Source organism: Macrotis lagotis, chromosome 4, assembly GCF_037893015.1.
Source record: "Macrotis lagotis isolate mMagLag1 chromosome 4, bilby.v1.9.chrom.fasta, whole genome shotgun sequence".
NCBI lineage: Eukaryota > Metazoa > Chordata > Mammalia > Peramelemorphia > Peramelidae > Macrotis > Macrotis lagotis.
Window position 1 is genome coordinate 169,964,330 of NC_133661.1, and position 25,455 is coordinate 169,989,784.

At 33.9% G+C, this 25,455-nt stretch overlaps 1 protein-coding gene across 1 annotated transcript in view; it reads left to right on the forward strand.

Annotated features, from left to right (window-relative positions):
• WDR72 (WD repeat domain 72) overlaps positions 1-25,455 on the forward strand; it is a 362,471-nt gene that overhangs the window by 52,472 nt on the left and 284,544 nt on the right. The window contains exons 9-15 of the mRNA XM_074234646.1: positions 1,963-2,082; positions 2,820-2,965; positions 3,356-3,452; positions 15,344-15,485; positions 16,847-17,095; positions 19,960-20,180; positions 22,699-22,894. Coding sequence (XP_074090747.1) covers positions 1,963-2,082; positions 2,820-2,965; positions 3,356-3,452; positions 15,344-15,485; positions 16,847-17,095; positions 19,960-20,180; positions 22,699-22,894 — 1,171 coding nt within the window. The remainder of the gene's footprint in view (positions 1-1,962; positions 2,083-2,819; positions 2,966-3,355; positions 3,453-15,343; positions 15,486-16,846; positions 17,096-19,959; positions 20,181-22,698; positions 22,895-25,455) is intronic.

The following is a 25,455-nucleotide window of genomic DNA, read 5'->3' on the forward strand; positions in this document are numbered from 1 at the left end:
AATTTCTGCAGTCTCCCCTGACCCCTTTACCATTTGTTGGCTGAGCTCTGGAGGTGCAGGCTGCTTTCTCCCAATTCTTGCTGCAGGTTCTGCAGCTTTTTTCCCCTCACTCCACACTCATTCTGGTATAGCAGAATTCTTTCCCCTCTCATAATCTTTTTTTTTTAGGTTTTTTTTTTTTTTGCAAGGCAAATGGGATTAAGTGGCTTGCCCAAGGCCACACAGCTAGGTAATTATTAAGTGTCTGAGGTCGGATTTGAACTCAGGTACTCCTGACTCCAGGGCCTGTGCTCTATCCACTGTGCCACCTAGCTGCCCCTCTCATAATCTTTTGAAGGCACTTTTTACTGTACTTGAAGAATATCTCTCTGACCTTGGAAGAGAGGAAATGATGTGTTCAAGAAATATTTTAACTTTTGAACTTCCTTCATTGAAATTGTAAGCAATAGTGTTAGAGAGATTCTAACATCTCGGTGGTAACACTAGCTATTACAAATGTTTATATCCTAAAAGAAAGCTTGCTCTTTTAGTTAAAGGGCTTGTTTTAAAAGGGAAGCTAGGTGGTGCAGTAGATAGAGTGCTGAGCCTGAAGTCATGAAGATTCATGTTCCTGGGTTCAAAACCAGCCTCAGACACTAGCTCTGTGACCTTAGGTATATCACTTATTTTGTTTGCCTCAGTCTTCTCATTTGCAAAATGAACTGGAGAAGGAAATAGTAAACTATTCTAGAATCTTTGCCAGGAAAACCCCAAATGGACTCATGAATAGTTAGACATGACTAAATAACAATAGCAATTTGTTTTAAAAGGATTATTTCATGCTTAGTCTTTCCAATGTGCTCTTCAATCTAGTGTTACAGTCCTCCTTGCTATTCCTTGCTATCTCTCCACTATGTATATTTTCCTAAGCCTGTAATTCCTCTTTCCTAACCTCTATCTTCTTTCAAGTCCCAGCTAAAATCCATTCATCTATAAGAAATCTTTCCCAATGATTCTAATGCTTTCCTTTTGTTATCTCTAATTTATCCTGTCTTGTAAATAGTTATTTGCAGGTTGTCTTCCCCATTAGCCTGTGAATTCTTTGAGAGAAGAAAATTATTTTTATTTGCCTTTCCTTGTATCCCCTGCCCTGCTGAGCATGGTACTCAATAAATATTTCTTGACTGATTCATTCTAGGGAAGGATTTTGATCTAGCTTGAACCTTTTTAGTTGTCAGAGTTAACAAAAATGTTAAAGAAAAAGAAATATAATTATCAATCAATAAAAATTAATTAAATTCCTACTATGTGCCAGAATCTGTGATGGACACTAGGGATATAAGATCACAGAATAAAAGATGTTCATAAAGAGCTTTTATACTAATAAGAGATGCAACAAGTACATATAAAAACACATGCAACATAAATATAAAAGGAATAAATACTGACATATCCAAAGTAGACATATATGTAAGTTTGAGAGGAAAGACTCCAGCAATTTGTGAGAACAGGAAAAATTTCATATAGGGGATACTGATTGAGCTGTATCTTAAGGGAATATAGGAAGTATTTAATAAGGGAATATATCAGAAATGTAGGATTATACAAGGCATAGTATTCTAAGTGTGGGAAACAAGAAAAGACTGGATGATAAAGTACAGGAGGGAGAGGAATACTAAAGCTGAAAAATCATGTTTGAGGCAACTTGTGAAGAGTTTGTTAAAGCTTAATAGAGGAATTTATATTTAAACAAATATTCATGGAATGACTACTAGGTAAGGCATTCTGTGATGTGTGCCTATAATATTCTCAATTTCTTTTCCAAGTATCTTCATCAGAGGCCTTACAAGTTAAAATAGGATTATGTGATACTTTTGAAGTCATTAAAAATGATCTGGTACAAATATGATGGGAACCTTTAATTATATGCATCAACCTAAAACATTAGGAGCTAGTACTAATATATGTTCATTTTTTATAAAGGAAAAGAAATATATTTATGAAAAAGAATCCAAATCTCTGAATTTGCTGAACTGTCGGACAATAAGATTTTGCACCTACACGGAAAGACTTCTGTTGGTGGTATTTTCCAAATGTTGGCAGGTAGTGTGTGATTACAATGAATTTCTTTATTTGTGTGATAGTTATATTGAAAAATAGATTATAATTTAAATATGACACAATCCCTTTGGAATAATAAACTGGGGGCTCCACTTTCTATTCTTTATACTTTTGAATCAGGTTTTTTACTATATCTAGTTTATTGTGGATTGGTACTTGATCCATAGTATATTTTGGTCTATAGATAATCATTCATGTTATAACAAGGAGTTACTATTTTTGTATATGAGGCTTTTTTTAAATGATGCCTTCACTTCAGAATTTAAAGTAATAATGGCATATTTATCTCTTGAAATAACTTTTCTTTTTAAGGATATTTTTCACTGTCCTATTACATTAATATTCTCTCTTAAGAATGCCTGAATGCAAGTTCACTGAGCTCCCAATTAGTCTTGAGAGAAGAGTGAAAGTGTTACCTTTGAAAATGCCCTTTTCATTTAACATATAGTTGAATACGTTAAAAATTATTTGGCTTTATTGAAAGCCACCCTGAAAAAAAAGATTATAAATTAATCAAACCTACTGAATGATAAATATCAGGGAAAGATAATACCCACACTGGTCCACATTTGTATTAAATTATTCTTGGTATACCTATAAGGATAAAATACAGCATCCACTTAATACTTGCCTATAGGTTGACTTAAACCATAATCATATTGATAGAATTGAGTACACGTTGCTTTTTGCTGATGGGAAGCATGGATTTTCTTTTTTAGGTTTATGATTACTGTGATTTTTCCCTTCTGCTCACTGAAGTCAGTAAAAGCAGGGAGTTCTTTGCTGGTGGAGAGGTGCTTGCTGCTCACCGAATCATCATCTGGACAGAAGATGGTCACAGTTATATCTATCAGCTGCTGAACAGGTGGGCTCAGATGGGGACAGCACACATAATGTTCAGGTAGAAAATGAACTTTGGGAGGTTTATTATAGGAAAGTCCCTGCATGTTGCCCATGATCAAAAACCAGAACAAAACCACTTTGGCATTCGAAGATTTAGCCTAAGCTTGGTAGATTTCAGCCTTTGTATAAAACAGCAGGGGATGAAGGAATGAGATTAGCCATGTAGAACTTGTACAGCTGGTGCCGGATTTTAAAAAGAAGTCACTTGTAATTATTAACCTAACAGTTTCTAACAGTTTAGAAACTTGAGTGGTAAATCCTTAAAACCTAAAAAAAAAATTGAAGGGAATGATGCAAATATACTACAAATAAACAGACCCACATTTCTAAGAACTTTTTTTTTTTAACACAGTGGACTTTCAAAAAGTTTCTATCCTGCTGATGGAAGAGTACTTAAAGAAACCATGTATCCTCATTTACTTTGCTCTGCTTCTGTAAAAGAAAATAAGGTAATGAATTAAAAAAAGACAAATGATTCCTTAAATTTCTTTCATTTGGTATTTGAGGTAAGTAACTGACTTTGTTTCAAAAAAAATATTATGAAAAAGTTGGTTCAAACTATCAAATAAAATAGTCTGATACTACTATGGTTAAATGGTTTGTATTTTCTATATAGTTGCCATAAAAACTAAATTTCATTGAATATATTTTTAAAGTCAGTCTAATTCTCCTGATTGCTGGTGGAAAAAAAAAAGGTAGTTTTACTATTATTAGTAGTAACATGAATGATAACAATAGCTACTTTATACTTTAAAATTTTAAACTTTAAAATACTTTAAAATTTTCAAGCACCTTCCACATATTATCATAACAACCTCCTGAAGGAGTCAATAGTTAGATATGATTATACCAATTTTATATATAACAACTAGTGTTAGAAGTGAGATATGAACAAGTATTCTTGATCCCAAGTCCTACTAAGCATGATTGCCAATTCACTAGATGACATTGATAAATAGAACTGATGAACAGAACAGATGTTTGTATTGCTATTTAGCACATTTTCTTCCCTATAGGATAGTTTACTTAAATAACTAAATTGAAATTGAAAGATTTACTGGTATATATCAAGTCATGATAACCAGGGACACTCATTTCTACTCTATAGATCTACCAAGTGCACTATTTACCTGTCTATCCTAGTCAAGTCAGAACCCTGTCCCTCCTGTATGATGTTGCTCTAATTCTTTTTTTACCACTGTTCATCAATTATCAAATATATTATCACAATATCTTCCCATACCAGACATGTTTCACAAATTAAAATTTAACTTTAGTTACATTCTTTCTTTGGAATCACCTTAAGCTCCTTGCTGAGATTCAAGAAACCTTTAAAAAAATAAAATTATCTCATTTGGTAAATTGTTTCCATAGATGATGAATTTCATTTATTACATGATCATTTTCCTACCATCCCATTCCCCTGCCCTGAACTACATTGACTCTTACTGACTTTCAGACTGTGACATTTTTAACTTTGTTCCCACATATTTGGAGAGAAAACCAAGTACCCTATTTGTAGCCTCAATCTTATGCATATTTGACTATAATTTATTATCCTGATGTTTTCTAAAGATATTGAACTTGGTCATCAGTCAAATACTAGAATATTTACTGCAAGAAAAAAGATTTATATATTTTTTTGAATTATTGAAATGACAACCAAGAATGCATGCTACTGTTTATTGTTTGATGGCATGCTAATTAGTCCACAACAGAAAATTGCTTCCTCTCAAACTTGTTTGTTGTAAATACTTTATCAATAGGTGATAACAGCTAAAATTTAGAAATTGAAGGAAAATTTCAATGCAGGTATGGTACTCGGGATGATTTTTAAATCATTTGACAGTGGCCAACAGAGTGCTGTTTTATATTCTATTTGGAAAAAAGATCAGTTATTTCAGTCTATAATTTGCCTAAGGCATTATTTAATTGCTCCTTTTAATATCTTTCTTCCTCTTTGTAACTAAAATGTTCAGTCTAAAAAGAATGTCTTCAATGGTATTGAATTTAAAATGCACTGGGAGTTAAGAATTCTATTAGTATTTTCATTATTTGCTATTCCCCCTTTTTTTTTTTAGGTTTTTTTTTTTACTAGGCAAATGGGGTTAAGTGGCTTGCCCAAGGCCACACAGCTAGGTAATGATTAAGTGTCTGAGACCGGATTTGAACCCAGGTACTCCTGACTCCAGGGCCGGTACTTTATCCACTGTGCCACCTAGCCGCCCCAATTCCCTTCTTTTTTTAAAAAAACTTCCTGAAAATAAAGGTCAGTAGGCATCACCCACCTTCCCTTACATACCAGTTTACTACCTTGGGAACACAAACCTCCCTGGCCACTCCACATGGATGATTTTTAAACTAAACGTTCTTCATTACAACAGTTATTACTAAAGTTCAATACTTAGATGGCTTCAGAGATCATTGATATGGTTCCAGATCACAAATAATTGAGTCTTGGCCACACTCATTTATTCCAGTCCTTGTATAACCCCTTCTTCATGTCCTCATAGGAATCCTAATCAGAGCACCCATCTAACATGATGGGTGACTTTTTCTACTTTTTATGCCACTTAATAAATAGCAAAGGAGTATATACTGTGTCTTACTTTATATCTAGTTCATTGTTTTTTCTGGTCATGTATCTGTTATGAAGTTCTTTAGACTGCTTTCCTATGCCATTCTTCAATCATAATATATCCTCACTCACTTATAATGCACCTCATTATTATCCTTTGGTTGAAATTCCTCTTTGATTTTTCTGAAACATGGTATTCTATGATTATCAGCCACACTGGAATTTCTGCTGAAAGAATATTTGTGTTATGACTAATATAGATATATGTTTAACATGGTTATACATAGCCTAAATTAGGTGTGGGGGGGAGAGAAGAAAGGAAGGGATCAAATCATGGAACTCAAAATTTTACAAAAAATGAATGCAAAATCCAAAAGTGAATAAATAAATAAATGAAAATTTTTAAGAAAAGAAGATTTGTGTTGAAAAGATGGGTCTTTGTTTCAGAGAGAAGTTTGGGGTTTGGAGTAAAAGTATTGGTATTTCTCTAACAGCAACATGGGGGGTAATGGTCAACCTTAATGGACTTGCTCATTCCATCAGTGCAACAATTAGGCACAATTTGGGGGTAATTTGTGATGGAAAATACCATCTGTATCCAGAGAAAGAATTGTAGAGTTTGTACAAAGACCAAAGACTACCTTTAATTTAAAAAAGCCCATTATCTTATTATTTAATCTTGCTATCTCTTATAATTTATGTTCCTTAAGGATATGATTTCTCTCTCATCACATTCAACTTAGATCAATGTATACCATGGAAACAATGTAAAGACTAACATACTGCCTTCTGTGGGGGGTGGGGGGGAGGGAAACAAGATTAAGGGAAAAATTGTAAAATTGAAAATAAATAAAATCTTTCTTTAAAAAAAGTATTGATGTTTGCTAAAGGAATTCCATCCCATACAGTTCTTTTTCTTATTTTTTTTGTATTGATATTTTATTTTTCCAGATACATGCTATAAAAGTTTCTCAGCATTCATCCATATGCATGTTTTTAAGTTAGAAAACTTCCTTCCACCCTACCTTCCCATCCCCCTTCACCTCAGTGATGAATATTTAGATCAATATTATACCATGTACATTTGTGTTAAACATATTTACAGATTAGTCATTTTCATTTTGAGGAATTAGGATTACAGGAAAGAAATACATATGAGATTTTTTTTTTTTTAGGTTTTTGCAAGGCAAATGGCGTCAAGTGGCTTGCCCAAGGCCACAGCTAGGTAATTATTAAGTGTCTGAGACCGCATTTGAACCCAGGTCCTCCTGACTCCAAGGTCTGTGCTTTATTCACTACGTCACCTAGCTGCCCCAATATGAGATATATTTTAAAAAGTTAATGTAGTGTTCATCAGATTTTTGAAGAGTTTTTGTTTTGTGTTTTGTTTTGCTTTTCTTCCTCTGGATAGGGATAGCATTGTCTAATAGGGTTATTCTAGTTCTCTAAACTACTGAGAGTAACTGCATCTATCAGGGTTGGTCATCTCACAATGTTAATGTTATTCGCTTAGTTCTGCTCCCTTTGCTCAGCATCAGATCCTGTCATTCCTTCCATGCTTCTCTAGAGTCCAACCATTTATGGTTTCATTTTTTTTAATATAAATATTTTATTTGTTTTCCAATTTTATACAATGTAGTTTCTACCTATCATTTTTGTGTGTTCTTGAATTTTACAATTTTCCCCCTAACTTTGCTTCCCTCCCCCCCACCACAGAAGGCAGTCTGATAGTCTACATTGTTTCCATACTATTCATTGCTCAAAATTAAGTGTCTTGAGAGAAAAATCATCCTAAAGGAAAAAATAAAATATGAGATAGCAAAATTATGTAATATATATAAGATTACTTTTTTTTTTAAATTGAAGTTAATAGTCTTTGGTCTTTCTTTAAACTCCACTGTCTTTTTTCTTTGGATACAGATGGTATTCTCCAAAAACAGATAACCTAAAATTGTCCCTGAGATGAGCAAGTCCATTAAGGTTAATCATCACCCCCATGTTGCTGTGAGGGTAATCAGTGTTCTTCTGGTTCTACTCATCTCACTGAGTATCAATTCATGTAAATCCCTCCAGGTTTATCTGAATTCTCATCCCTCCTGGTTTCTAATAGAACAATAGCATTCCATAACATACATAAACACACACACACACACATATATATACATACATACATACATATATATATATATATATACATACACAGATAGATAGATGGATAGATAGATAGATATAGATATAGATATACCACAATTTGTTCAGCCATTCCCCAATTTCAATTCTTTGCCAACACAAACAGGGCTGCTATGAATATTTTTGTACAAGTGATGTTTTTAACCCTTTTCATGTTATCTTCAGGATATAGACCCATTAGTGGTATTGCTGGATCAAAGGGTATGCACATTTTTATTACCCTTTGGGGGTAGCTCTAGATTGCTTTCCAGAAAAGTTGTATCAGTTCATAGCTCCATCCACAATGTATTAGTGTCCCAGATTTCCCACATCCTTTCCATCATTGATCATTGTCCTTTCTGGTCATATTGGCCAGTCTGAGAGGTATGAAGTGGTATCTCAGAGTTGCTTTAATTTGTTTGCATTTCTCTAATCAATAATGATTTAGAGCAATTTTTCATATGACTATGTATAGCTTTGATTTCCTCATCTATAAATTGCCTCTGCATATCTTTTGACCATTTGTCAATTGGGGAATGACTTTTTTGTTTTACAAATTTGACTCAGTTCTCTATATATTTAAGAAATGAGTACTTTATTAGAAATACTAGTTGTAAAAATTGTTTCCCAATTTACTACATTTCTTTCAATCTTGGTTCCAGTGATTTTGTTTGTGCAAAAGCTTTTTAATGTAATGTAATCAAAATTATCTAGTTTTTAATGATGTTCTCCATCCTTGGTCATGAACTTCTTCCCTTTCCATAGTTATGACAGGTAAACTATTCCTTGATCTCCTAGTTTGCTTATAATACTGTCTTTTATGTCTAAATCCTGTACCCATTTTGATTTTATCTTGGTAGAGGGTATGAGATGCTTGGTCTAATCCAAGTTTCTGCCAAACTAACTTCCAATTTTCCCAACAGTTTATTTTTTCAAAAAGAACCTTTTTATCCCAGAAGCTGACTCTCTAGGTTTATCAAACAGCAGATCACTATAATCATTTCCTGTCATCTCTTTTGTACCTAGTCTATTCCATTGATCCACCACTCTATTTCTCAGTCAATACCAAACAGTTTTGATGACTGATGCTTTATAATGTAATTTTAGATCTGGTAAGGCTAAGCCACCTTCTTTTGCACTTTTTCCCCCATTAAATACCTGGACATTCTTGACATTTTGTTTCTCTATATGAATTTACTTGCAATTTTTTCTAGTTCATTAAAGTAATCTTTTGGAAGTTTGATTGGTCCCTTTATGGTTTCTTATAGAACAATGGTATTCCATAATATTCATATACCATAACTTGTTTAACCATTCCCCAAATAATGGGCAACCCATCAATTTCCAGTTCTTTGCTACTACAGAAAGAGTTGCTGTGAATATATTGGAACATGTTAGAGTTTCCCAATTTTTTTATTATTTCTTCTGAGTATAGACCTACAATTGGAATTGCTCAGTCAAAGGGTATGAACAGTTTTATTGTTCTTTGGGTATAGTTTCATATTGCTCTCCAGAATGGTTGGCTTAGTTTACAACTCTACCTGCAAAGCATTAATGTCCCAATCCTCCTACAACCTCTCCAACATTGATCATTTTCCCTTTTTTGTCACCTTAGCCAATCTGATAGGTGTGAGATGATACCTCATAGTTGTTTTAATTTACATTTTGCTCATCAATGATTTGGAACATTTTTTCATATGATTATACGTAACTTGAATTTCTTTCTTTTGAAAACTGTCTATTTATATCCTTTGACCATTCATAAATTGGAGAATGACTTGTAATCTTATTAATTTGATGCAGTTCTATATATATATATATATATATTTTAGAAATAAGTTCTTTGTTAGAAATACTAGCTGTAAAAATTGTTTCTCAATTTACTACATTTCTTTTGATCTTTGTTACAGTGATTTTGTTTGTGCAAAAGCTTTTAATTGTAATGTAATAAAAATCATTCATTTTGCAGTTTATAATGTACTCTATCTCTTGTTTGGTCATAAATTTGTTGCCTTTTTATAGTGATAGATGGAGTATTTCTTGGTCTATTAATTTTTTATGGTGTCACCCTTTGTGTCTAAATTCCATACCCATTTTGACCTTATTTTGTATAGACAGAATATGAGATTTGGGTCTGTGACTAGTTTTTGCCATACTATTTCCCAGTTTTCTCAATCATTTTTGTCAAATAGTGAATTCTTGTCCCAGAAGCTGTTGTCTTTAGGTTTGTCAAATAGCAGATTATTGTAGTAATTTATTAGTTTCCTTTGAATTTATCCTAATCCACCAATCTATTACTCTATTTCTTAACCAGTACCAGTCAGTTTTGATGACAGCTACTTTATAGCATAATTTTAGATCTAGTAGAGCTAGGCTACCTTCCTTTATATTTTTTTCTTCATTTCCCTTGGTATTCTTGACCTTTTATTGTTTCAGATGAATTTTATTATTATAATTTCTAGCCAAATAAAATAATTATTTTATAGTTTGGTATGGCACTAAATAAGTAATTTAATTTAGATAGTATTATCATTTATATTTTATTAGCTTGACCATGGGCAATTGACATTTTTCTGGTTGTCTAGATCTGACTTTATTTAAATGATAAGTGCTTTTTATAATTGTGTTCATAGTTTCTGGGTTTGCCTTGGGAGGTATATTCTCAAGTTTTTGATGTTGTTGACAGTTTCTTTAAATAAAATTTTTCTCTCTTGGTCTTGGGCTTTGTTTATGTATATTGAAATGCTGATGATTTATGTAGATTTATTTTATATGCTGCCACTTTGCAGAATTTATTGTTTCAAGGAGCTTTTTAAATGATTTTCTTGGTTTCTCTAAGTGTAACTTCACATCATCTCCAGAGAGCGAAAGCTTTGCTTCCTCATTGCCAATTCTAATTTCTTCAATTTCTTTTTCTTCTCTTATTGCTAAAACTAACATAATACTATGTTGAATAGTAATGGTGATAATGGGCATCCTTGTTTCACCCCTGATTTTATTGGAAATGCTCCAAGTTTAAACCCATTACATATTATATTTATTGATGGTTTTAGATAGATGCTTATCTATGCCACACAGCTAGGTCATTATTAAGTGTCTGAGACCAGATTTGAACCTAGGTACTCCTGACTGCAGGGCCACTGCTTTATCCACTGCACCACCTAGCCGCCCCTATCAAAGCCCTTTTGTAGCATCTACTGAGATTATCATGATTTCTGTTGATTTTGTTATTGATATGATCAATTATGTTGAGTGTTTTCCTAATATTGATCAGCTATGCCTGCTTGGTATAAATCCTACCTGATCATGATATATTATCCTAGTGATAACTTGCTATAATCTTATTGCTAAAATTTTATTTAAGGTTTTTGCATCAATGTTCAATAAGGAGATTGGTCTATAATTTTCTTTATCTGTTTTACTTCTTCCTGGTTTAGGTATCAGTACCTTGTTGGTGTCATAAAAGGAATTTGGCAGAACTCCCTCTTCTGTTTGGTTTTTTTTTATGTTTTTTTATGTTTTTTTTGTTTGTTTTTAGGTTTTTGCAAAGCAAATGGGGTTAAGTGGCTTGCCCAAGGCCACATAGCTAGGTAATTATTAAGTGTCTGAGACCGGATTTGAACCCAGGTACTCCTGACTCCAGGGCCTGTGCTTTATTCACTGCGCCATCTAGCCGCCCCTTGTTTATTTTTTTTTAATAGTTTATGTAGCATAGGAATGAATTGTTCCTTAAATGTTTGGTAGAATTCACTTGTAAATCCATCTAGACCTGGAGACTTAAATTTTTTTTTATTTATTTAAAGCAATGGGGTTAAGTGACTTGCTCAAGGTCACGCAGCTAGGCAATTATTAAGTGTTGAGGTCACATTTGAACTTGGGTCCTCTTGACTCCAGGGCCAGTTCTCTATCCACTTGGTCACCTGACTGCCCGAGACTTTTTTCTTTAGGGAGTTTACTGATAGTTTCTTGAATTTCTTTTCCTGAAATGGGGGCATTTACTGTTCTTCTCCACTCTGGGATACATTTATTGTCCATTTGCACTTTCTGTTTGCTAAGCTTAGTTTTTTGTCTTCCTTCAAATAAATTCAGACTTGGGAGATGAAAGGCCATGTAGTACAGTGAAATGACATTGGTTTTAGTTTATAAAGGGGATAGTTAAGTGATGCAGTTAAGTATGCCAAGTCTAGAGTCAGGAAGACTCATCTTCCTAACATCAAATCAAAGTTACATAACCTGTTTGCCTTAATTTCCTTTTCTGTAAAATAATCTGGAGAAAGAAATGGTAAATCTCTTCATTATATATTTACCAAGAATACTCCAGATGGGGTTACAGTCAGATATAAATGAAAAATAACAATTGGCATATAAGGATCTGGCTTCCAATCCAAAATCTGCTTTTAATCTATCTGTGTGACTTAATTTTATCTTTTATGCACTCAATTTACTCATTTGCAAAATGATAGTAGACTGAATAATTTCTGAAGTTCCTGATAGCTCCTGATTTTATGATTCTATAATTTTTGAAATGCCTATTTATGGCACTGAGCTCTCTGCTGTAAATTTCCATTAAGTATGCATATCCTGTTCTAGGATTTGGAAGAAAGAAGTCAACAGCACTGAAAGTCATGAAAATACTGTAGATCTTCAGAGAGCAAAAGAATTAGGCATTTCTTCTACAAAAAATTGCCATCATATACAAATTAACAGAGACAAAGTAAAACATTAAATTTACTGACATTTTTTCCATATTAAAAATATTTTTAACATTTAGTATGACCTTTTGCTAATTCACTTCCTTTATATGACTTTATATTGAGTTCACAATTTGGATAAGCTTCATTTTTGCATCATGAAAGTACTTTCATAACAGTATACCTTAAGTATACTTTTGGCATCAGTCCTTTTGTTCAAATCTATTCTTGAGTATATGTAGGCCATCCTTTTGCTTTAGTATTTTTTTTTTTGTTGTTTTTATAACCTCTCTATACCATCTTACCTCTCCCTGCAGGAGTGACATTTCTTTAAGAAAAAAATTTAGAATAAAATGTGAGAGTGGAGGAGGAATCAAATCAGTAAGCATATTTATAAAAAAAAATAATATTATGTCCCATTTTTTTTCTCCCTGACAACATGGCTTGCATTAGGCTAATTCGTAGTCTATAAAAGTATTTTTTATTTCCATTTAGTATTAAAAAATTATCCTTAATATTCTTTCCCCTTTGAAAAGTTCCTATCTTACTGTAGAAACATCAATAACAATGCCTTCAGCTGCAGGCTCCTCGGAATGTTTTTGATTATTTTCTTTTTCTTTTAATTTTATTTATTTCTGGCAACAAGGTTAAGTGACTTTCCCAAGGTCACACAGCTACGCAATTATTAATTTTTTAAATTTTATTTTGATTATTTTCTAAGGATTAATTGGGTTGTTTTGCAATAATAGTTTGTCACATTTTTTTTTTTTTGCTTGTTTCTTTCATTTGGGCGGGGGGGGGGGGGTTTGCAAGGCAATGGCATTCAATCACTTGTCCAAACAGCTAGGTAATTATTAAGTGTCTAAGACCAGATTTGAACTTAGAGCAGCGACCCTGGAATTAGGATGCCATTGGCCACCTAACTGCCTCTTGCTTGTTTATTTTCAAGCCTATTTCCTTTTTATTGAAATGTTTCCTATTTCATTGTGGACCTCACTGAGCCTTCAAATAATTGACTTACCCCAATAGCATCTAACACTCATTGTAGTATAGTCTTTAAGAGTTATAATTTTTCCATGTTTCCAAGGAAACAATAGAATTTTTTTTTAAAAAGGGCAATGAAATGTGTGTTTATGGCATGAAAATCAGCAGTCAGCTGAACGAACTAGCTCAAATTGGAGAAACCATATCAATACAATTTTATCTTTTTCTGGGTTAGATAATCTGATTCAACCTAAGATCAGTAGAACCCCCAAATCACATGATCATTGCTCTCATAAAATGAAATCATATCAAAATCATATCTCCTAAGTAATTCATATGACAATGTGCTTCATATTTTCAAATGACAGTTTTTTCCTTAGTTTGCTAAACTGCTAAATGATCCTAAATAATAGTTCTCATTGTTCAGTAATTAGCATTCATCTGACACATAATAGATAGTCATTAAATGTTTAATGACTAATTCATTGATAGATCCATAGATGGCAGAATTTTATCTGCCTTTCCAGATTTACATATATCCTACCTACATTTTTTCAAAAACCTCTTTCTCTAGGAAATTATATTTATTTTCAATATATTTCTTAGAAATAGGAAGGATGAAAAAAATTTAAAAAAATTAAAAAAAAAGAAGTAGGAAGGATGTATAAAGAAACCATCACATGGGGCAACTAGGTGACACAGTGCATTGAGCATCAGCCAGGAGGACAGACCTGAATTCAAATTTGGGTTCATATACTTAATAATGTTGTAGCTATGTGACCTTGGGCAAATCACTTAACCCCCTTGCCTTGAAAAAAAATAAACCATTATACATCTGACAAATACAAATCTGAGTTTACAAGCAATCATCTTGCTTCATTTTCATCTTGCTGTTCTTTATTTATATTTGTTCTTTATTATTTAATATATATTCAATTTATATATATATATATAATTTAATATATATTCAATTTAAAATTTCACAAATTTAGACATGCTTATTATTCCTACTTGGTGGCAGGATTTAATGAAGGTCATTTGTTTGGGCAGAAAGAATAATGACTCTTGGGATTGGGAACATTTTGACTTCTGTCTTGGACCTTCTAAAGCATTGTCTGTCTCTGGATTCACACACAGTATGTAAAGTGAATCAGTTGTGTTTTATCTAGCTTATAAATTATTCTGTAATTGAAAGGCTAAATGGACATAATGTAAACATTAGTGAGAATACTAGATTAACCAGGAAGTCAACCATTATTTAGCTAGTATATTTGTTCAAAATGATTACGGTTGAGATTATTACAAGATCTGAAGTGTCCTCTGAATCATCAAGGAAATATTATGTTGTATAACAAAATTAACTGATTTAGTTTATGTTTGAATTTTTTTCAATTTAGGGTAAAAAAAGATCATCTTTACTATTAAGGTCCTTCAATCTAAGCTTCTGAACCCTCACTGGATTAATGTTATAGTTAGGATATTCCCTCTACTTTTTTAGAGCATTAAAAACTAATGATTAAACTTTTTTTTTTTTTTTTTAGTTTTTTGCAAGGCAATGGGGTTAAGTGGCTTGCCCAAGGCCACATGGCTAGGTAATTATTAAGTGTCTGAGGCTGGATTTGAACTCAGGTACTCCTGACTCCAAGGCCAGTGCTCTATCCACTGCACCATGCCCCTAATGATTGAATCTTATTGCATGGCAACCAGAGTTTCTTTTAAAACTTGATCACATTCTTGTTTCTCTTATAGATTAAGGTTAGAGATTTTGAGAGAGTAAGGCATCTATGTAGGAAAGTTATTTTGTTAGGCTTTTCCTTCCTCTTTTATTCCCCATTCATCACAAATATGACTATTATCAGTTTCTACTCTTTGCCTTTTCACCTGTGTGTGTAAAATTTTGAATTTTTTTCTGATACAGAGCTATCCATTTGTTATGGGCTATCTCAATGAACGGAAGGAACCTTTCTATAAAGTTCTCTTCTCAGGTGAAACATCTGGAAGAATCACTTTATGGCATATTCCTGATGTTCCAGTATCAAAATTTGATGGCTCCCCTAAAGGTAAGAAAAATTATTCCATTTGCCAAATATGTGCTATATCTTTTTCGGCAACTAGAGAAAACTTCTGGATCTTTCTACTTAACTCTGAGAATGAGAGAAGAAGATTGAGTGGTCGTGTGGTGTAAAGGGAGACAGAGATTTTAGCTTATCCAGTCTACTTTGGTATTTTATAATAGATCAGTAGGTTTAGCACTGGATTTAGAAGACCTGTGTTCAAATCCTATTTCAGCTGTGTGACACTGGGCAAGTCACTTTACAACTAGCCTTCATTTCCTTATTTATAAAATAGTGGTTGAACTTCATAAGCTTTAAGTTCCCTCTAACTCCATATCCATAACCCTATGTGATCTTAGCATCCTAGCCTGATTTAAAGTAATTGGAGAAATGTCAGCTATGATATACAGAAAAGAATCCTGGTTTTTGGCATTAGAGGACTTTGGTTCAATGCAGATTCTGCTACTTATGTGCTCTTAGGCAAGTCATTTCTGTGCCTTAGTGTCCTTAAATGTATAATTAGATAGAGTAGACTAGATTTTACCTTGGGTCTCCCTTCTAGCTATAAATTTATGATGTATGATTATCAGATCCTTAAAGTATTCTGGACTACTGCAAGACTTATTTAAATTCCAAAAGTGATCAGTAGCAGCTGATATATCCTTAAATTTCAGGGTTCAAGATGATGAGAGTCCATAATGTCATTGAACCTGACTCAGATAATACACATCACATAGAATATCTGCAATACCTACCAAATCTCAGAAAGGCAATTTGGATATGACTCCATTTTGAGATATTCAAGTATTTCATCATTTTTCAGACTGAAACTTTTCATATAGTTAACATCAGAGGCTCAAAGCTTTAGTGAGGAGAAACCTTCCTTAGACATCTAATCCAATCTTCTCACTTGATAAAGAAATTGCCACTGACATTTAAACATAGTACCTTTTTATTGCATCTTTGGTGTTCTTTTTTACAAAATATTCTACAACTCTGTCTTCTTCTCTTATCTTTGACTAAGTCAAACTGAAAGCACCTTATGACACTCCTCAGAAACAATTCTACCATCCCAAGACTTCTTCAGATATCTTTGGTTGCTCCAATCTAGTACGAATCTGCTGATACCCTGTGATATCCTGTTCAATCTACCCTGAACATGCTCTTCAGGATTATAGGTCCAGGATGTGGGAGTTGATGACTTTGGATTATGAAAGAATTATGGTAAACTAGTTTGTGTGTAGCTAGGAATTTTTGGCTGCCCCTGTGACAAATAGACTCAGTTCTTTTGTTGATTGTGATGAATTATCATACCCATTTTTTTTAATTCCTCTCTCTCTCTCTCTCTCTCTCTGTATCCTTTCTAGAGATACCAATTACTACCACTTCCACCCTTCAAGATAATTTTGACAAGCACCACACTATATCCCCCAGCATTATTGATGGTTTCTGTGCTCCTGAAAATGGAGCTGGCAGCCCTGCAGTCACTTCATCTATGTACATCCCAAATTTTGACAAGCTAATATGTGGATGTGAAGATGGGAGGATTTTCATAACACTTGCCTTAAATGCTGCAAAAGCAGGACTTTTAGAAGACAATGCCTTATTTAAAAAAGGTAATTAGTTAAATTGATTAAACAGTGTCTGGTCGAATTAGAAGTAATGTTTCAGGTAAACAAGGAGAACTGGGCTTGAGCTAAATTCCACAAAATGGTAACTGAGGAGTATAGCAGGAAGCTGTCCATCACTTTGTGTTTGTTCATAGTTTTGTGTTCTAATAAGGCATATATTAACAATTAATGTATGTTGTTTAACATATTGAGTTTGGTATTAGGAAATATGTTGAACTCTAGAGACATGTTGAAGATGGAGTACTGGGTCCTCACAAACTTAGGGGCATAGTTTGGACAGAGGCAACATTTGGCTTTATATTCCCTTGGCTCTGTGAATACAAAGGAAAAAAAACACTACTTTTCTCAAGGGATTTATATTCTCCTGATGTAGGGAGAGTGAGTGGTTGAGTTATTAAATGTGTGCAAATAAAAAATATCAAATATATGCCAAGTGAATTAAAAAACTGGGGCAACTAGGTGGTGCAATGGTTATAGTTCTGGATCTGAAGTTAGAAGACTCATCTTTCTGAGTTCATATCTGATTTCAGACACTTACTTGCTATATCCAGTTAAGTTATTTAACTGTTTGCTTCAGTTTTCTCATCTATATAATAAACTGAAGAAGGAGATGGCATACCAGTCTAGTATCTTTGCAAGGAAAACCCCAAATGGGGTCACAAAGAGTCAGACATGAGTGAAAAAATAACTGAATAACACAATTCAAAGTAGTTTTGGGGAAGAGAGGACCATAACAATTGTGATAATCAGAAAATGAGGTGGCCTTTGAAACTCATTTATAGGGAGAGTTGAGGAAGATAGTTATTTCAGGGAAGGGGCATTGCGACTGTGAAGGTATTGAGAGTGGAGACTGAGTATTCTGGGTATGAAGCCAGGTTAACTAGATGTTGAATGAATGAGAATAATTTCAAGTCAGTATGGAAAGACAGAGTGAAGACAGATTATGAAGGATTTTTAGTGGCCAAAACAAGGGTAGGGGAAGAATCTTTAACCGAAGATACAATGCAGAGCCAGTGAAGTTTCCTTGATGTAGTCAAAGCTATAATTTAAGTACATCAAGTTGGCAGCTATGACTGGAGGATGAATCAGAGTGGAGCAACCAGAAATTGTGAGAACAATTAGGCTATTGCATTACTTGAAATGAAAGGTGATGGGGCCTCGATGAGAGAAGACCTCGAGTGGTGATCAAGTTGAGAGGCAGGAAGCTAGAGGTGTTGTAGTTAGACTTGAGACTTGGTGACTAATTGGATTTTCTGGGTTTAAGGCAAATGAAGAGGTTAGAAAGACAAAGGTCATAAATCTAGATGTCTAGAAAAATGGTGGTTTCCTCAGAAGAAATAAGGAACTTAAGAAGAGAGACAGGTTTTGGGAAAAGACAACAAATATAATGAATTAAATTTTGGATATATTGAGTTTGAAAACTCATTTTCCTGAGTTCCAATCTGGCCTCAGATACTATCCAGCTATGTGAGACTTGGGCAAGTCACTTAACCCAGTTTGCCTTTAATTTCCTTATCTGTAAAAGCTGGAGAAGGAAATGGCAGACCTCTCTAGTATCTCTGCTAACAAAATTCCAAATGGGGCTGGACTGAAAGCTACTGAACAACAACAAAAATGAACATGCTGTTTTTTGTCCAGAAGGAATTTAGGACTGAGAGACCTGGGAATCATCAGCATAGATATCATCATTGTTCTTGTGAGAACTGATATCTCTTTTGAGTTACTTGTATACACAGTGGTTTTTCCTTGATGGACCAACTAATATGGCAAAAAATACTGCTTCTGATATATACTACTGATGTTATAGACTTTTAATTTTATTATTTTGATCATAATTTTCTGTGTTATCTGTCCCCTCCTTTTTTGAGGTATGCTTAGTAATTGTATCCTGACCTTTGTCCTGAGGCCAGGTGTAAAATTACAATGTCCAGTAGATTTACCTGCAGGAAAGTAAGCAAAAGGTTCATCCATTGAGAGATAATATAATTTCATCTAACACAGGCTTTTTTGTGACCCTCTATTCATTTTTTTTGTTTGTTTAACCCTCTATTCATTTTTATGCAATTCCTGATTTATTTAACCAGTTTTACACCAACTTGTGTTTTTGAAATTCTGAGAATTGCAATATTTTTGCTTCCACATTGTTATTGTCTTCTGGTAAAGACAAAATCTTTTTTTTCCCTTCCCCATAGTAGCAATGTTTGTTGTTGTTCAGTCATTTTAGTTGTGTCTGACTCTTCGTGACCTCATTTGATTTTTTTTTGACAAAGATACTGCAGTGGTTTGTTATTTCTTTCTCCACCTTATTTTACAATGAGGAATTGAGGCAAGCAAGGTTAAATTACTTCCCCAGGGTCACATAGCTAATAAGTGTCTGAGGCCATATTTGAACTTAGAAAAATCAGTCCTCCTGACTCCTGGTCTGGTGTATGCACTGAGTTACCTAGTTGCCCATAGTAGCAATAGTGTATATTATTTTGAAGTTTACTTGAAAAGAAGAGCTAAAGGTAGAAAAAGAATCTTCTTGTATCTTATGGTAACAAACAATCCTGATGGGATCTTAGGAACATTATGTCCCTCAATAGCTCAGGCCTTTGAGAGGTTTGTTCCTTGTTTTTGAAGTGGTAACTATCTCCTGTCTAAAAGGACCCTTAAAAAAAATGAAAGCAGAATCTGAAAGTTTTTAAGGGGGGAGAGGATGGGGAGCAACTGAAAAGAGCAGGTCATCCATTTGGTCATAATAGTCCTTTTTATAAAACCATAAACCAGAAATAAAGCATCCAAAAAATAATAAACCAATTCATCCTTTAGCCAGCAAAAACATGTTACCTTCTTCTTTCTGCTTTCAGATTCCATACCTCACAAAGTTCTTAGAGGCCACAGAAAAAGTGTTACTTCATTACTTTATCCTCATAGCCACTCTTCAAAATTAGATCAAAGCTGGATGGTTTCAGGGGATCAAGATTCTTGTGTAATCTGGTGGGATATCTTTACTGAAGAAGTCTTGCATAAATTCTTTTTATGGGCAGGTCCAGTAACAAACCTTTTGATGTCACCAGAAATCTTCTCAGTAAGTAAACAGAGAAAATAATCATTCAATTATTATAATTATTATAATTATTTGAATTACTTAACTTTTTTTTAGTTTAGTTTATACTTACAAGTTAAGAGGCTTTTTTTAGTTTAATAAAAAAATTCTCCATTTTTCTTTTCTATTCACTTTATTTGATTCTTGTAAGCTTGGATTTGAAATTAATCATAACTTTTCTTTGATATGGAAATTTAGTCTTTGCAGATAGTTCAGATGGAAATATGAAGAATCAATTTTCACATATCAACAAAACAGAAAACAGCATTTTCATGAAAAAGGAAATCCAGGGACCTTATTTAACTGAAATTTCTAGCTCTTTACCTAGTAAATCTTTACCACTGGTATTAGCTTTTGACTAATTTTCTGATTATTCTCTGAAATAAATATTTTAAATGACAATAATTATAATAGCTCATTTGTGTTAAACTTATAGGTTTTATATAAAGTATCTAGTGACAATGTGATAATCATAATCAATATATCAGGGAAAGAATGAAAATATGTAAGCATTAGAAATAGTATACATCCTCAGTGAAAAATAATTTTATATATTGCTACTGTTTTTCTCTCCTATTCTTAATCAGATATGCCTTGCAGTTGTAACCTCAAAGGCTTTTGCTACTTGTAGTTCAAAAAGTAATCTTTTGGGGAGGCACAACATTTTTACCTGCCACCTGAGACCTGCTCCTCCCAACCATGGGACATTATCACTCACAAATGCACATAGTGTCTTTGCAAAGTGTGGTCACCAACTGGTGGGTTGAGTCAAGTCGTAATATTTTTATGTAATTGTTAAAGAAATTCACACATAAAGAGGCACGGTATATGAACAAAGCAGCTTGCAGTTTTGGAAGTAAAGGACTTCCCTGTCATTTGCTCTCCTAATGAAATCCTTTTAGGTCTCCTTGTAGGTGCATGGTCTTCCTTGTTGGGTTGCTCAGCTAGGCTCCTGAGGTATCCATAGTTCTATTTTCAAAAAAGGCTGTTTCTCCTTTGTTGTCTATAGTTCTCTCTCTCTCTCTCTCTCTCTCTCTCTCTCTCTCTCTCTCTCTCTCTCTCTCTCTCTCCCCCCTTCCTCCCTCTCACTGTCAGAGGTTAGAGTCAACTTCTAGAGTTTTGTGTCTTTTCTCCTTCACAGTGACTTAAATGTTCCTAAACTGATCCAGTCTAAATGCTGGATAGGATGCTTTCTCCTTCTGGATGAGTATCTCTACTACTTGGTATCATGATCAAGTTTATTGTTAGGGTCTCCTACAACTTCTAGACTGAAAATCTATGGATTTTCTCTAGAACTTAGCTATTTAAAATCTCCCAACCAATAATGTTGCCCCTTCTGATTTATTCAGAAAGGTATTTTGGAAGGATGACTGGATATGGCACTTCATTAACATAATCTCATGACTTGTGTTTGGAACCTGCTTTCTTTAATTTTATCAATTATGGTGGGGGGTCAGATTCATTCCTTATAAATAAAAATATGCTAAAAGTATATTGAATAGGGACAGACAGGTGGCTCATTATATATAGAGTACCTATCCTGGAGGTGCTATCAAGAGGACCTGAGTTCAAATCCAGTCTCAACTACCAGGAAAAAAAATTTAGAATTAGCTGAAAAATCTTTGCTTTAATTACCCCTCTACCCAAAGTATGAAGAATTAAATTATCCTCGACAAAATGTCATCTGCATTTCTTCAATGTTTCTCTATAAAAATTATATTTAAGTTATGTAGATAAGAGATAACAGTATTTTAGGGAGTGATGCTTACCTTTAAAGTTGTTCATATTTCAGAGATTGCCTAAATTGAGTTGGATATACCTATTGCCTTTTTAGACTACAGTCAAACTCATGGGTTATGATAATTTCACACATTTATATATACCTTATGTTTTATGGAAAGGCTTTCTTTAAAATTTCCTCTCAGCTTGTGCCAAATTCTAATATTTCTATTTAATTGTTAAAGAAATTTACACATAAAGTTATACTTAAGAACATACACTTTGCTCCTGCCAAGGACCATATTAGAACCTTGGACTTCTGCCTGACCAGGACATTTTTTACTATATATGTTAATATGTTACTATTGCATTTCAAGGTTACAAATGAGAAATGCTGGTTTATGTTATTCAAGTCTAATCTAGACTGAATCTACCAGAGTTATTTTGGGGAAAGGTAGTAAGTGAACTTTTTGTTGTTACCCATATTTAATTCTATTGACTTTTTTTGGCCTGGATTTAATGGATATATGTTAAATTTACTGATTCCAAATCAAAAATTTTCACTGTGATTTTTCCTGTAGTCTTTTGAATTTTAGAAATCATCCTGTGTTTCTATATTTTTGATGGAGCATTTTGAACTGACTAAAAGGAGTTTTATATATATATATATATGATCTCCATCAGTGAAAGTGATAAGAACAATGTAAACAAAAATATAAGTAATTTATTAGAAATTCAAGTTAAATTACCTGCTATAGACATAATGTCATTTGTTTCCTAGCTGAAAGATCACCACATTGTATGCTGTTTGTGCAATGATCATTCAGTTATACTACTCCACCTTGAGGAAAAGACATGTCTTTTGAAGGCTCAGAAGCACCTTTCCCCTGTGACAACAATAAAGTGGCACCCTGTAGAAAATTTCTTAATTGTTGGGTGTGAAGATGATTCCATTTACATCTGGGAAATTGAAACTGGTAAATAACATTTTTTTTTTGTTTCTCATGATTGTATTTTTTCAAAGCAGATGATGAGGCAGGAGGGTCTTGGAGACACAGCAGGTCTAATCTTTGCAGATTTTAATTTTAGTACAAATGGTACAATGATGCCACATGGGCTGATAATAAAATACAATAGCCTAAGTCAGATCCTGACAAGCAGATGATTAGCTGACATTGCAGTGCACAGAAATGAGCCGGATATTTCTGGAAGCTATAAATAAAAACATAAGTTATCTACTTTAATTATTAACAAGAGAGAAATCTAGTGTCCTACTCATCTCAAATTATCATTAGATTCTGCCTTCAACAGCTCACAAGCTCAGCATCCTTTTGGGCTAATTGATGATTTAGAATAATGGAATATATAATTAATTGCAAAGCTGAGAAAAGTCCAGTCATGAAAGCTGAGAGTTGAGTGTTCTCATTGAACTTTGTATACGCTATGTATAAGGGACAGGGAAAATGATAATGCCAAGGGCAGCAGATGCATCCTGTCGACTTCTGGGCTGCCCAAAAATCTTAAACTTCTTTGATCAACATTGAATTGCACACTCATTTCAGGCAAATCTTCAGAACATAACAGGAAGGATAAGGTAATTAATGAATGTGAGCAAATGAGTTGTTATAAAAGTACATTTCAGTGAAAGTCCCACATGAATTTTTATTGATTAATCAGTAATGGTTTTATTCTGTATACTATTAACAGAATGGATGGTTTATACTTAAGTTTCTCAAACATGGTTCTATGGAATCCTGCTGTTACTCATTGTAAAGGAGATCCAGAGATTGTGTGATAAAACTTTGACCTTTTCCTATCTTAGGAATGGTGTTCTCTGACCCAAATTGGGTTTGTGCCAGACTATGGCCTTTCTTCTTGCAGCTAAGATCCTTAAGGAGCAGGTTAGTCATAGTTAGGGTGATAAAAGATCCCAAACTATAGTCCCTTACTGCAATATCCCCTATCCCAACTTCCATCCTCCCCATTGTTCCTTCCCTGTCTAATTCCTGCCAACAAATGAAAGACATATATTCTGTAGTCCTGTCCAGCCTTGTGCTCTGTGTTGTCCTATCCTGCCACTGTACTCAGTGCTGCACTGGTTAATGAACCTGCTCTCAGAGGGGTTCATGGGTTTACCTGTAGATTTTTATTGTATGCCAGTACATTTTAAGCCTCAAGTAGTAGGAGCCAAATGAGTTGTGTCCTCCATGTCTGGAACTATCTCCCTCTTCATATCTGCCTCAACTACCCAAGCTTCCTCCAAGACTCACTGAAAGTCCTACACTCGGGGTGGCTAGGTGGTGCAGTGGCTAGAGCACCGGTCCTGGAGTCAGGAGTACCTGAGTTCAAATCCGGCAGCAGAACTTAATAATTACCTAGCTGTGTGGCCTTGGGCATGCCACTTAACCTATAAAAACCTAAAAAAAAAGTCCTATACTCTACAAGGACCCTTTTCTAGTCCCCCTTAATGCCAATTAATGCCTTCCTTGTGTTAATTTTCTTTAATTTATCCTGTAAGCTTCATATTTCTACATAGTTATTTATATGTTGTTTTACCCGTTAGACTCTGAGCTCCTTGAGAGGTAGGACTAGTTTTTTTAACCTTTTTTTTGTATTCTCAAAACTTACATACACACCTGTCAGATAGTAAATAATTAATGAATCCTTATTGACTGACTATTATGTGATGTGACAATTTTTTAAAAATAATTTACCTTTTTAAAATTGATTTTAAGGCAATGGGGCTAAGTGCCCAAGGTGACACAGCCAGATAATTATTAAGTGTCTGAGGCAAGATTTGAACTCAGGTTCCTCCTGACTCCAGGGCATTGTGCCACCTAGCTGCCCCTACTGTGGCAATTTTGATGCATACAATATAATGATAGTTAACATATAGTGTTTTTAAAGTTTGCAAAGTACTTAAAATATTTTACTTCTTTTGCTCTTTACAATAACTATATTAGGTAAGTGTTATTTTTATCCCAATTTGAAATATGATAAAACTGACATTTAGGTTACCTGAGAGAGGTTTAGCAACTAATTCATTATCACATGACCAGCAAGTATCTTGGATAGGATTTTTACCTCAGGGTTTTTTAACTTCAAGTTCACCATGCTAATCATTGCATTATCTCACTTCCTTCCTTTCTTTATTTCTTTCCTTTTGCCTTTCCTCCTTTCTACTTTTCTTATTTCCTTCCTTCTTTCCTCCTTTTCTCCCTTCCCCTGCCCCTTTTCATTTACTTTCTTCCCTTCTTTCCTCCTTTCTACTTTTCTTATATTTTCCTTTCTTTCTTTCCCTTTCTTTCTCCCCCCTCCCCCAATCTATTCACTTAAGGAATGTTTTGATGGGCATAGACAATAATTTTATAAATAGTTATATAAGAGATACTGCTGGATTTATCATTTGTAGTTAGAAAAGTGATGGAGAACAGGTTAATAATGCAGGATAAATTTGAAAGTATGTCCTGCTGTTAAATTTTTGCCTCCCTTGAAAGTAACCTTAGAGAGGAAATTATTTGCATTTGGGAGTGGTGGG